This window comes from Neomonachus schauinslandi, chromosome 4 (genome assembly GCF_002201575.2).
Source record: "Neomonachus schauinslandi chromosome 4, ASM220157v2, whole genome shotgun sequence".
Lineage (NCBI taxonomy): Eukaryota > Metazoa > Chordata > Mammalia > Carnivora > Phocidae > Neomonachus > Neomonachus schauinslandi.
Window position 1 is genome coordinate 165,602,250 of NC_058406.1, and position 15,276 is coordinate 165,617,525.

The window sequence follows — 15,276 nt, forward strand, 5'->3', positions numbered from 1 at the left end:
GTTAAGTCAAAATACTACAGAAGAAAATGGGCGCCTGGGTGGCTCAGTTGGTTAAGCGACTGCCTTCAGCTCAGGTCATGATCCCAGGGTCCTGGGATCGAGTCCCACATCGGGCTCCCTGCTCTGCGGGGAGCCTGCTTCTCCCTCTCCCTTCCCCCTGCTTGTGTTCCCTCTCTCGCTGTGTCTCTCTCTGTCAAATAAATAAATAAAATCTTTAAAAAAAAAAGAAAAAAAGAAAATGGATGTTGGACACATAATGATGATCCCTACCCTTCACAGTGTAAATTATTTGCAAGCTGATTTCATCATGGGAAAGTTAACAATAGCACAGCTCCTATCCAAATTACTAAAATGAGAATCTTAAATTCCAAATGAGGCCAAACTACTGAAGTTTTTTATATAAATCCTCATTTCAAAGAATTTGCATGATTTTTTCAAAAAACTCAGTAATCAAGGGAACTAGGCTGGCCTAACAGACTCCCAATAAGAGATAATCAAAGGTTACGGTGAGAACTATATTAAAAACCATTTGTGGGAGTGCCCAGGTGGCTCTGTCCGTTAACCATCCAACTCTTGATTTTGGCTCAGGTCATGATCTCAGGGTCATGAAATCAAACTCCACATTGGGCTCTACATTTGGCATAGAGTCTGCTTGAGATTCTGTCTCCCTCTCCCTCTTGCACCTCTGCCCACTCACATGCATTCTCTCCCTCTAAAATAAAAATAAAATCTCTCAAAAAAAAAAAAAATTAAAAAAAATAAAAAGAAAAACCATCTGTGTGCACTGCAAAAACACATGAAAGGAGTACCCTTACCTTCATCAAAGTCAGCATCATCTTCTGTGTGCTGCGGGAAAGGAAAGCAGTTGGTAATTTCAAGACGATCTTCTACAACCAAGCCCAAAAGCACTCCTTGAACCACTTCAGTTCCTTGTCCTTCTTCTTGATAATGTTTTATTATTTTTAATACCACCTAAAAGAAAATACAGAAGTGACCTTAACAACCATCCGTACAGTTTCTATTTCCTTTATTTCAAAGGAAAAAATGAACCATACTATGGGTTTGCAAAAATCACAAAATTATATAATAGAACTAGCCAAGTTTCTTATAAATCAATTCCTTTACTCTGACAGAAATAATAAAACTCACATAATCTAAATGTACATCTGTAACTCCTGGAGTTTGAAGACATGTCAAAAATGTCCACGTACAGCACTCATGACCTTCAGGTCAAGGCTCCCAAAAGGTCTGGCATCCAGGAGCTCCTTCAAACAGTATTACCTCAATCCAAAATTATTACAGAGGAAGTGGTCCTATTAATATCTCTTAACAGCATGATAATTTCCTGACACAGATGATAAAACCATCAATAAGACACAGAGATAAAAAACTCAATTACCTGAAAACCTGAAAGCAAACTCTTCCCTTGACAATTTCTCAACATCTCAAGATGGCTCCTGAACAGAACATCTCATTAAGCCAAAGGAAGCAACAATGGGAACGTTTGGTAACAGAAAACAAAGAGAACAAAGTCTCCAGCACTACCTAATTTTCCTCAACCAGAATACACCACATAACCTCTAATGGAAAACTGGCTCTTACATTACTCTCTCCTTTAACATTTCCATAAAGATAAAGAGGTAACATTGCAAGGTTGGACAGGAAATTAATTTAAAAGTTCACAGTAACAATAATCATTAGTTATAATTCCTAGAAAATAAGGGTTTTGGTTTTTTTTCTTTTTTTAAATTTTTTTTAGTATCATATAATGTATTATTTGTTTCAGAGGTACAGGTCTGTGATTCATCAGTCTTACACAATTCACAACGCTCACCATAGTACTCACCCTCCCCAGTGTCCATCACCCAGCCATCCCAACCCTCCCACCCAAAGCATTCAAAATATAAAAAATATAATATAAACATATATAGATCTATATATTTATAAATATAAAAAAATTTATCAAAACTAAGCTCATTCTTCAGTTTGACATCTTATGCCTTTATTTCCTACATACATGCTAAAATCTCAATTCTTTAGTTCAAAAAGTAATGTAATGGGCTTGCAATTCAAACTTGAAAGATGTCAAAAGGAAATTCCTGACCAGAACTAACAAATTCACATACAAGCTTTTGATATCCTACAGAAATAACTAAGAATTTATAAATAAAAACATTCCATAGATGTTTCGTATTTACAAGACAAAAATCCTTGTTCTGCTTATGGTCTCCCCTCTTCAATAGTCTCCTAGAAAGGAAGAGATGTGTTTATTCACCACATCTTCAACACCCAACACAGGTCCTGGCACTTAAAAGATACTCGGAATCTATTTGCTCAAGGAGTGAATGTTAAACATTTATCAATCACTTACATCAAGCACTCCACAGTGCCTCACACATAATGACTCATTCAATCCCCTAACTACAGCATGAAGTGAGAAATAGTATTTCCTCATTTCTTTGACAGATGAGGAAACAGACAATCTGACACAGAATTATTAAATCAGGGAGATGAAATATGACTTTGGACTTCAAGGTACTTATAATTACTTCACAATAACTGAGTAACTTTGTTTGTAGTAACAAGGCTGAAACAGAAAGAATGCAGGGACAAAAGCTCTGGAAGAAGGCGCTGTAGCTAGGCTGCAGAAGCAGGGTTTGATGCTTGAAGTAGTAAGGTTACTGGGTCAGGCAGCAAAAGACCTAAGCTAAGGGAATGGTCCTAGAGGTCAAATTTTTTGTGCCCTGATCACTAGACATCAAGTAGAATCAACAGGAAACTGCCACTAGCTGCTGTAATGCAATAGTTTCTCATCTTTAGCAGCACTATTCTCACAAGCCACAAGATGGGAATGTTCCACCACAAAAGTTCTGTTTCAGCCAAGCTCATGCCCTTTCATTTTCTCTCCCTCCAACCAACCATATGCCTCTGTCCCTAAAACAGGGCTGATATATTTTTAATTAATCCTGTTTGTCATGCTTCCTCTTACTTTTAAAAATAGATACATGAAAGCTTAATAGTCTCCAAAACAAAAACATACTCCTATATTTTGTTTATAAGCATCACAAATGATCCCACATACTCAAGAGCTCTGTATCACTTGTTCTCAGCTTATCAAAATGGCCTGTGGAGCTTTTTTTTTAAATAAATGAAGAGAGGTCTTCACCCTGGCTACATATTAGAGCCATGAGTGTTTAAAAAAAACAAAAGGAAAAAGCAAAAAAAATACAAAAAGCACATGGCCTAAATCCAACCTCTGAAATTCAGAGTTAACTGATCTGGGCTAAGAATCCTATATTGGTTTTGAGGGGATTTTCTTTTCATTTTTGTTTTAGATTCTCCAGGTGATTCTAACATCCTACTTCATTCTAACTTTTAATGAGGAAGTATGGAGCAGCCTTCCTTTTTTTTGTTGTTTTAACTCCTCAGAGGACTGCAATGCACACAAGTGGTTAAAACAAAGTTTCCTTTCCTCTGTTTTAAGACTCCCTGTGTTGATGAAAAGTTGAGTACACTGAGAAACACAGACCCAAAAGTGAACATTTTATTTATAAAAGCATAAATATCACCCCCTAATAGAGGAACTCAAGCCTTACTTGGAACAATCTCTAGAGCACAGAGATGAGAGGGAAAGTAATGCCAGCAATCCATCTGAGAAGCATCAAGTGTTCTGTAAGACAGGCTTTATAGCTTGACCCCAAATTTACGACTGCTTATGAATGCTGATCGGGCTTGTTTATCCTACAAATTCATGGGTAAATCAAGATTTTCCTACATATTATGCCTAAAGGATGGAAACAAACTGGCCAGTAGAATCCTAAATTACCAAATTCTTCTACACCCCCTCCCAAACTTTGTCATACTCTGGGTCTAAGTGTTTATTAACCTACTTGATTTGCCCTGCACAGTCAGTATTGGTCTCTGAATACATCAACTATCTCTAGAACAGTCGCCCAGCTTTCTGAGGTTTGCACATTCTCAAGTTGGGTGGATCTTAGCAAGGAATAGTAAACAGATGTCCGGTCTGCTAAAATTACCCTAGAGGAACCATTTTTTCTAATACTGTTTATTATTCAGCGCAATTTGAAAAAGTAAAGCAGACTATTTTGTAATCTCTAATGAACACAATACTATTTTTTAAAAGTGCCTGACTTTTTAAAAAATGAAAACCTAACTTTGCCCAAAAGGCTAAACACAACATAGTATTTAACTTCAAAGACACAAAGTATTCTCAATACTATAGGATAAAATATAAATAACAATCTAAAATATCCAAATAAATTAATTCTACCAGAAGTCAACAAACCTAAAATTTCAGTTAATCAGCATGATGAATAAAATCTTCCATCCTCCCTAAAATGGAACATTTAGCAGAATCTCTAAGACCTCTCTATCAAAACCATATCAAAAACTTACAATTCCATACCAGGGAACCATTTAAATCTGACCCAAAGATTATGCTGATGAATTAGAGTAATTTTCTATCAAATATGATATCTGCAAAGACCAGTTACTACAGAAAGATTTGGAAGCTGTGCACAGAATCACGAGAATTCTGTTATTTTTGCCTTCTTTCATTCACTCATTAATCCATTCACCTAGGTATGTGTTGAGTGACTTCTACAGGCCAGCCACCTCTGACAGGCCTATTGGGAAAATGAAACTAAAATCAAACACATAAGAGTCTTTACTTTCATGAGGTTTATATTTTAAAATAGCAAGTCTCAAAAGTTTTTGATCCTGAGGCCCTTTTAATACTCTTAAAGATTACTAAGACCTCAAAGAATTTTTATATTGATATTTACATATTAGAAATTCAAACTGAAAAATGTTCAAAGTATTTATTCACTTAAAAACAATAATAAAATATATTACATCGTCATAAATTACACTTGTGAAAAATAACTTTATTTTTCAAAATAAAAACAATCAGGATACAAAAAATGACATTTTCACACTTTTGTAAAACATTTACATTTTCAGAAAGAAATTTTAATCAGGATAGACGAATAACATTGTGGGGCGCCTGGGTGGCTCAGGCAGTTAAGCATCTGCCTTCAGCTCAGGTCGTGATCCCAGGTTCCTGGGATCAAGCCCCGTATTGGGCTCCCTGGCTCAGCAGGGAGTCTGCTTCTCCCTCTCCTTCTCCCTCTGTGTGTGCGTGCGTGCTCTCTCTCTCTTTCATAAATAAATAAATCTTTTAAAAAAAGAATAACATTGTTTCACATTTTTTGTGAATCTTATTAATCTCTAGTTTAATAAAAGACAACTGGATTTTCCTATCTGCTTCTGCATTCAATCTTTTAATACCACACAGCATGTAGCATCTAGAAACCTCCATTAAACACTCATAAAGAATGAGAGTAAAAATGACAAATAATGTTTAAATATTATTATGAAAATAGTTTTGACCTCAGAGACCCTCTATAAAAGTGTTGGGGATTCTCCCAATTTACGAACCACTATTCCAGAATGACAATTAAGAAAGTGAATGAAAATTACAGATAGTGAAGCACACTGAAGAAAAAAACAGAGGCATGAAAGGGAGGTAACCTTAACGTGTATGACCCAGGAAAGGCCCCTCCCTGAGACAACACATGAGCAGAGAAGTGAAGACCAAGCAGTCAGCTTGGGTGAAGAGAATACTTGCCAGCTATGGAGTTCAAATTAAAATGCTTATATTAACTTTTCATGAAGTACACAAGTCATACTTTAGCAGAACAAAAAGGCCTAGAGATGGATGAACACTAGGATGGGAGCAGTAGACTTTCATGTTTTTACCAAAAGTACTGGCATATAAATAATAAACGCAATCTACTCACAGAAATAGTTATGTCTTAAGATACCATTACATTAATTCAAGATGAGCAATTTCATATAATTTTTGTTGATGAATTATGAAATACAATGTATTAACAAAATCCTTTCAGGAAGTATTACAATGATTTTTAATCAGCAATATTTCTAATACTAGTGTCAGAGCCAATCTTTACCTGGTAAAATAAGGGCTATGAAGCTACCACACAAAATTCCTCTATTAAAGCAACTCTTAATAAAGTTCAGGGTTAAAAAGTAAACTATTTAAGAAATACATCTGGAATTTTTAGGCCTTGCAATACACCAATTTGAAGTACTGAATCCCCTCTACTCCTGCAGACATATAGAAATGTTGACTATACTGCATTTCTAAAAAGTTTAACCAATCAAGCAAGACAAGGAATCCGACAACCAGAGCATTAACCCTGTGAGTTAACGCAGCAGTACCCACAGGTACAACAGACATAGATATAATACCCAAGAGCTAGGAGCTAGATTGCAATCCATTCTCTGTGCTGGATCAAAAGATGGTATCCTGGACTTCTGAGTCAGGAAAGTGGAAACTGAGACCTTTCCAAAAAGTTAGAACCCCATGAAAAGTGTTGGTGGAAAGGTAGAAGACAGTAATTGCAGCATCTTCTAGTTAAATATAAACTTACTACACGACCCAAATTCCTATTCCTAGGAATTCACCAGGAGAAATGAAAATGTACCCACACAAAGATATGTCCACAACTGCTCATAACAGCATTATTCATAGTAGCTAAAAACTGAAAGCAACCCAAAGGCCACCAAAGTTAGATAAACAAATTGTAGTATATCCATTCTATGTACTACTACTCAGCAATAAAAAGGAACGAAATATCAGTACAACAGAGAGGAATCTTGAAAACATTATAGTAACTGGAAGAAGTCAAATGAAATGCTATGTACTGTGTGATTTCATTTATATAAAATTCTAGAAAAGGCAAAACAAACCCCCTAAGTAGTTGCCTGGGGCCCAGGTGAGGGGGAGGATACTGATGGCAGATCAGCACCCTCTTTAGGGTGAAGCAACTATTTTACACCTTGATGTGGTGGCAACTGTACAGTTGTTTACAACTACATCATATTATACATTTAAAATAGGTGGATTTTATTCTGTATAAATAATACCTTAACTTTAAAAACCTGTACATGTTTTTTAAAATCTGAAGAAACAATTCATATATGTACCCACTACCAATTTTTCTCAATTCAGAGTTCAAAGATTCCCTGAAATGCTTATAAGGAACTAGGTAAAAAACCACTGCTATATCCCTGCATTACATATAACATATGTTTTGTATAACTATATATAAACTCAAATTTATAATAACTCACATTTATAATAAGCCCAGGCAATCAAGAATAAATCAAACTGTATGGTTTTAGAAGCCAAAAAAGTATAACATTTAGAATTTTGCCATTATTTTAAAGTATTTTGGAATTTAATGGGATTAACTAGGTATTTTACTGATAATTTCTATATACTTAAAGGCATTTTCCTGGAAGAAAGGTCTGTGGCATTCGTCAGATTCCCAAAGAGCCACAACACACAAAGGGTTAGAGTTTTAAAAATTACTAGTAATAAAACTTTATTATATACATGCAGTTATGCTTTTATGTTTGCATGAACAAGAATGATGTGGAAGGATATATCTTTTATGAATCTTTGTTATTATTTAGTTATAATAAGCATGTATTTGTTTTCAATTCAAAAAACATCAAATGTTAAGGAAAAGTTAACAGAAAAGATTTTAAAATCCAGCAATTACAGCAATTTACTGCATGAAGTTTCACCAAAAAAACCCCCACTAATTTCTTTTCGACAACACTACTGAGTTGACAGAATGATGTGGATATATCTTGATTTTAGCATGTTCTTTTAGGTATGTAAAAAAGGGGGGGGTGAATAAGTGGGCTTTGAAAGGAGGAGAAAATGAAAAAATACAACTATAAGCCTGAGCACCTGCTGACTTTAAATTCTAGTCTCCAGTTGATAGGGTCACTCTTCACGTCTATTCACAGACGTCACTGCACTCACATACACAAACGACTGGACAATATGCGTATGTACACACCACCGGGGTAAAAGAGGTAACTTCTGGATACACAGACTTGTTTTCAACAAGCAGAGAGATCTGTTTAAGAGAAGCCTAACATAAGCCAATTATAAATCAGCAAAAATATCAATTCAAACTTTGAGCAAACTAACAGCAATAAATCTTCAAGAAAAGCAGCAGGTTTTCCACTGTCCCTGTGTAAGACATAAAAAGGATCTGTTGAAAGCCCAGTTAAAATTAGGGACATAAGTAGTTTTAAATTGTGGAACTACTCCACCATTTTTAACCTTCCTGTATAAAGCCAAGTTCACAGGGAATGTTCAGAGGTTGCAACCTGCATTGTGCACCTAGAATAAGAAAACACTAAATCCACTTGTTCATCTTTTTTAAACAGTTCACAGATAAAAGAAATGCTGAAAGTATTTAAATGTTTTACCACTAGAGCCAATAATAAAAAAGTAAATCTGGTGGTATTTAATGATCACAATAGTATTTTATATATGGCTCTATTAAATATTATTAGACTCTAGTTATAGGAAGATGCTATTAGCGAAAATAGGTATGCAAATAGTTTATAACAGGGCTTCTCAGACTACCCATGGTGAAGAACTTATTTTCTTCCAATCCCTCACAGACCAATACTATAGTAAAAAAATAAAACTTACAGGAAACGTGACTTCTTTTAAAAAGAGAAAATACAAGGCCAGAGATCACACTCTTGGCTATCACAGCAATATCATACTGCTATAAAAGTTTCTAAACACTCAATCTCAATCCTGTGCTTATCTCATACAGTGAACAGTTCACAAACCATACCCATACTTTAGGTAGCAGTGGTTTATGGAAGCAGGTAGACCATTCTTTCCTAAGTCCAAAAGTTGAACTTTAGAATCAAACACTTCTTAATTTATGTCACTGATATGAAGTCTTTCAAAATACAACAATATTTCAATAGACGTGAACTCCAAACTGTGTGGCTATCAAGCCCATAGTTCCTCTACTACCCCATGCTGCTTCTATAGGAGAGGACAGGCATACTCCTTACATGGGGTCAAACCACTATTCCCTTAGCTCTGATTCCAATCTGAACACTGTATTTTTAAGAGGGGTAAAAAACAAACTTATTTCAGCAGCAGGAGCCCACTTTAAATGAGAAGCTCTGTAAGACAGAGGTAAGAAAGTAAATTATCCAGTGAGTGAGCCCAGCTGAAGCTCCAACATTCAAATGCTGATTTGCTGTCTTCCATTTGTTATACATAGTAACTCTAGAACTAACATTTATTTCTTTCTGAAAAAAATAATGTTCAAGTGAGTAAGAAAGCTTTAGTAAAAGCTTAAAAATTAATTCTTATGATCGTACACACAAATGTGAACCTCTAGTCTGTACAAACAGAAAAATCACATGGCATAGTTGAGAGGCTGGAGCACTAGAATCCAAAATAAAGTTTGCCAGTTCTGTGGCCTTAGAGAAGGTATCCTATCTATCCTAGCCTCACCTACCTCCTGTGGAGATAAGTCAGTCAGTGCCTATCTCACAGCACTGTTGCAAGGATTAAAAAATTATCCACCCAAAGTACCTAGCACATGGTGCCTAGTAAATTCTCAGTAACATATTAGCTATACTCTAATAAACATTTCACCTAATCCATTCACTCATCCGTCCACCTATCCAACAAATATTTAGTAACTAGAATATGCCAGTTATATTCATGGCATTGACCCTTGCCTCCCCAGAATGTTCAGTTTATTCCTCAGAGATTTTTTTTCAGTCTAATAAGATGTAAATATAACTTATTAAAAATCAACCACCTGACAACAAACTTCCAGTTTTGTTAAGACTTATCGGTCATGTTGATCTAGAGCTCTCTCTTATAACAACCAATACCACAGGGTTTCAAAATAAGATTTTTTAAATCTGCATCAAAAAGTCAAAGTTGAGAGTAAATGGTCTTTATTCAAAACAGCAGTACATACGTGTGTTTATGCATGTATGCAGATTCCCTTAAAAACATCAATAATCTTGCTAAAAATAAAAACTAGATCCACTCCAAGAGATTCTTAGAAGTCTGAAATAAAACGGCAAAGCCCAACTGCACCAGTTGCCGGCCATTTGGAGAAGAGGTCAGGCAGGATGCACGATTCCTAGACTGGCTTTATTCCAGTTTTGTAGATTCTGGGAGGTAAGGTCTACAGCCTGAATTTCTCACATCAATCACCGTCAAAGAACAGCTATTACCATAGAAGAATTTTAGTCTCAAAGAAACTGTAATGCCACAGAATCTCCCCTTAGCATATTCTGTAAAGTCAATAACTAGACTTTCATTTAATTCTGGCTTCTTTCACTGACTGATCTGTGAACTTGGCAGTTTTCTTATTTGGTTAAGCCTAGATCATTTTTTTCTAACACTGAACAAAGAAGGTAGTTACTGCCAAAATGTAAATTCAAAAAGCAGAAAGCAGCATTAGTCTTGAATTTAACACATTTTATGGCTCAAGTGGGATAGGGGTTCCATTTCATAACTGGCTGAGTCAAATAATAAATAGGATTTAAATCACTGCTGTTCAGTTTTGATGTGAAAGAAATTTAAGTAACTTCAATAGCAAAAAAAAAAAAAGATATTTTGCTCCTGACACATATGGGATTAGTTGCAATGCTCCAAAACACTTAATCAATATCACCTCTATAATATTTCAGTTGAAAGAGCATACTTCATTATTATTCTCTTGGATCTAATGCTCATCAATGGTCCACAATTTTAAAGTTAAATCAACTAATAATTGTTGCGAAAAGGGGGAAAAGGGAAATTCAACAGAATATAGCACTGCTATCCTCAAAAAATTAGTCATGAGATAGTTCAATGATGCAATCAAACATACAAATGTATAATCACAATTAAAGGTTAAGTGATGAGGATGTTTTATTTTGAACATTAAGTTTTTACTTTACCAACTCAATATACATAACCAATCTGCAAATTTTCCCACATGTAGCTGGAAAGTAATTTTTCCAAAGTAAAATGAGTGTTAAAAAAGCTCTGCTGGAACAAAATTCATTTCCCCTCTCATATATAACAAATCAAAAAATTACAAAACTGTTAGGAGCTATCTACTCCTAACATGTTTTAAGTTGGTTATATTGAGGAGCACAGACCACTGCTTAATTAGAAGGCTTTTAGGTGATTTGGGGGCACTTCAATTATAGTTTGTTTCTGCTTCCTTAACAGGAGGCAGTGCTTGCTAAAGTCAGTCCAGAAGGAAACATTAAAAAGAGTAACTGTGACTGCCTCTGGGAAGAGGGTGGCTGAAGACAGAGATGAAAAGTGAGAGCTTCTTTTCACTACATACTCTTTTTTGCTTTTTGATTTATGTACCAAGTGTACCCAAAAGGCTATTTAATTAAATAGGGTTAACATATTAAAAAGACTTCAGCTTTTAAAAAGCACACCACAGTAATACCAGAACAAGGTGATTATTCACCTTTCTCAAGAGGTCCCTCACAACTGAATTGAAGATTATGCATTCCTGCACAAAATGAAAAACAGGGGTTTTCTTCTATTCAATGGAAAATATTTTGGTTTTAACTGTTTTAAAGGCTATCCGTAAACCAAACTTGAAAATAGTTATCTACAAGCCCTCATTTGGAGGCTAAAAACAGAAGGTAAAGAAGATCTTAATAGTCAGGCTATCAAGTTTGATTTGATTTTGTGTAAGGGGGTTTTCCAAAAGGTTTTTGCATTCTAGGACTATAGCTGTCCTTTAAAATAATTATTTACTCAGCAGCATTATGTGTGATGGCCAAGTACAAAATATAATCTGTAAGACCAGTCACATGAGACTTTTGCAATAATTCAGAAAGGAGAGTGAGAAATGAATAGTGTAGACAACACAGTTATAGACTCACAAACTATGTAAATGATCCTAAGAGAATCCAAAAGAAAACCCTACAGAGCAATCAAAGATGATACCAGAAGCCTGGGTGACTTGGGCAGATGTGGTATCACTAACAGAGCACAGAAAATATTTTACTGACTTACCATTGTAACAAGTATGTTAGCATACTAACAGGCACAGGTAATTTTAAAAATAAAGACTAAGATTTTTAAAAATCATAACTCCTTAGGCAATGGTGCCAAGAAGCAGCACTCCAATATTCTGCACATGGGAAAATAAACTGTATTATACAACTATACTGGAGAGCAATTTGGCAACATGCTTAAAATCATGCATAACCTTTAAGCCATTAACTTCAACTATAGGTATTTTTTTTTTTAAAGATTTTATTTTATTTATTTGACAGAGAGAGACAGCGAGAGAGGGAACACAAGCGGGGAGAGGGAGAAGCAGGCTTCCCACCGAGCAGGGAGCCCGATGCGGGGCTCGATCCCAGGACCCTGGGATCATGACCTGAGCCGGAGGCAGACAAACTACTGAGCCACCCAGGCGCCCCCAACTATAGGTATCTATTAAAGCACAGGAAAAACACTAGAAAAGTAAACCCCAAAATCTTAATGGTGCTACCCACCCTCACGTTATGAGCTTATAAACCGAGTAATTTTCTTTCTGGTTGTGGGGGGGTGGTGTGTGTGTGTGTGTGTGTGTGTGTGTGTGTGTGTGTGTGTAAGAGAAAGAGATTTCTCCAAACTTCTCTTACAATGAATACATATGGGTTTTGTTTTAAAAAATCGTATTTTAGCACATTACTATTGTCCCATAAATAAACAAACATTGGCTACTTACATCAAATGAAACTAGTTGGGGACAGGGATAGAGGTATAGAAGGTGCTAAGGAAAAGAATTCATATTAATCATCAGGATACAATGACTATCTGTGGTGTTTAGGTACTATTTGGAGTAAAACTAAAACCTTAAAATATTATGCCAAAATACAGCTGACAAATTCAGACTCAAACAGTAAAAAAGTTTTATATTTTGACTAAGTTAATATTAAGTTACTACTCTGTTGCTGAATCAATTTTTTCTACTCTTTTTTTTGGGCTTGGTGCCAACATTAACAAAAATACAGGGTACTACTCTTGCATACACTAGTGTCCATTTCAGCTCTTCCGGTTTTGTTTTGTTTTTTTTAAGATTTTATTTATTTATTTGAGAGAGAGAGAGCACACATGAGAGGGGGGAGGGTCAGAGGGAGAAGCAGACTCCCTGCCGAGCAGGGAGCCCGATGCGGGACTCGATCCAGGGACTCCAGGATCATGACCTGAGCCGAAGGCAGTCGCTTAACCAACTGAGCCACCCAGGCACCCCAATAAGTACAGTGTGTCACCATATAGATGGAGATGTGCATTACACTGTACTTTTTGCTATTAAATCTAATCTTTACAAGATATAGCCATTTTACAGAATCATCTTCTACAAATAGTTTATGGGAAAAAATAAAGCTATTTTCTCTTTAAGTATATTTTCTCATACACTGCCAAAGGAAATAATATCCAAGTACCACAATTTAAATATTTTACAAAAGAAAAACTATGAACTAATCTCCAAGAGAAAAGCATATGCAACCAAGCTTTCGTGTAAGTGCTGAAATTAGAAGCTTTCATCTAAGAAACTAGGGTAGACGTGGGTAAGGTACAAGTGAGAATATTTGACTACAAAATAAGACCTGGTAAAGACCCTCGCCAAAGGCTAATGCTCTGTAGAAGCTTGTCAAAGCTAAGACTGAGCTAAAAGTCCAGAAAAATGCTAGGAAGACTTAAAATCCCTGGTGTTGCTCAGCAAAGCTCTTGAAATCTCGGATATTAAGCTGAAGATTAGAATTTATAATTATATAGTAGCTAGTTGAAGCCAAAGGTGACAAGAAAACAAAAGAAAAGAAACCAGTGAATACTGTGCACCCACACCTTTTAATATCAAAATAGGCATTTGAAGAGTACATGTGCCATTTCATCTGGGCCAAATATGCTACAACTGAAGTTAAAATTTTTCATTATCTTCCATTTACTTGGTAAAGCATTGAGTTTGGAATCCCACTGTAACTATTAAAATCAACACCAACTACTAAATCTGTTACTACAATAATTAAACATCAATAAAAATAGTATTTATTAAGCTTCTATTCATTACAGCAGGAAGGCCATGCATTATCCTCATATTAAAGAAGAAACTAAGGCCCAGAGATGCTAGTTGATTTATTAAATCATCTCCCCCATGAGAAATACCATGTATGCTAGGCTCCTTAAATTAGCCCAAGATAGTTACAAGAAACAACATTAATACAGTTTGTCATCACTGATGTATATACCATAAACACAGGAAGCACTATCAGAAAGCTTTCTCAAAAAGGCAATGGATTCCAATAAGCCCTCTGATCTTAACGGAAAGGAACAAAGTCCAGGATGTCTCCAGGATTATATGAATCTTAAAAACATCCTGAGAAGTCAGACAGACTTAGATTTGCCTACCCTAAGGCAAGTAAACTACCTTACTAAGGAATACCTACCAGTACTCCTCAATTCTCTTTAGCTTACCTCCTATTTTCTTCAATGTTGATTCCCCAATATCTTACATCTGTGTGACCCACTGGCTAAAAGTTGTCTTTTTCCAAATGAGAATATTTACTAAATTGACTTCTATTAGCTACAAATCTTCTCCTCGAATATGACAGATTATTAAATATAAAGATTCTGATATATTCGCTTTCTTGTACATTTTGAAGTTCTAAGTCTGTAAGAGACCTAAGTTTTGGAAAATACACTTCCTGATGCTTGAGCAAGAAACACTGGATTAATTCTTTTGTGAACACTATTTCTATTTCCCCTTATGCTGACATTCAAGTCACATAATCTATATGTATATGAGCTTCCTCATTTGTAAAATGGGGATAATAATGGTTCCCAAATCAGAGCTGTTATATGGCTTCAAAGCTATAATACATATAAAGTACTCTGAATAGTACCTGGCACATAGTAAGAACTAACATCTATTGAGTCCTTACAATGGATGAAGCAGTTGTAATAATGGAAAGCAAAATGCATCAAAGATGGCAATTTGTGATTTGAGTCCAAACTCTAGACTAAATTCACTTTACACCCTTGAAAAGCCACTCAGCTTCTATGAGTGACTGAATCATACATATAATCCAGTTAATACTGGTTCTATCAGCTCCTGGAGTTCCTAGGATATAATAATGTATGTCAAATGTTTTTATCTACTATAAAAAGCTGTTACTTACAATTAGTAACATCTTGCTTGCTAAAGCAAAAATATAACTAAGTGATCAAAATGTCAGACTGCATACTCAATTTAATCCTCATGCAGCATGTACTTAGCCTCATGTTAAAAATAATGCTAACAAGACTGCTTATCTGGTTTACCATCCATAGCAAATAAAAAGCTGGAAATAAAAGGGGTAAGACAT

At 35.5% G+C, this 15,276-nt stretch overlaps 1 protein-coding gene across 1 annotated transcript in view; it reads right to left on the reverse strand.

The window, feature by feature from the left end:
• Nucleotides 1–15,276, reverse strand: part of EIF3H (eukaryotic translation initiation factor 3 subunit H) — a 93,435-nt gene that overhangs the window by 72,266 nt on the left and 5,893 nt on the right. Inside the window, exon 2 of the mRNA XM_021688385.1 lies at nt 816–972. Coding sequence (XP_021544060.1) covers nt 816–972 — 157 coding nt within the window. The remainder of the gene's footprint in view (nt 1–815; nt 973–15,276) is intronic.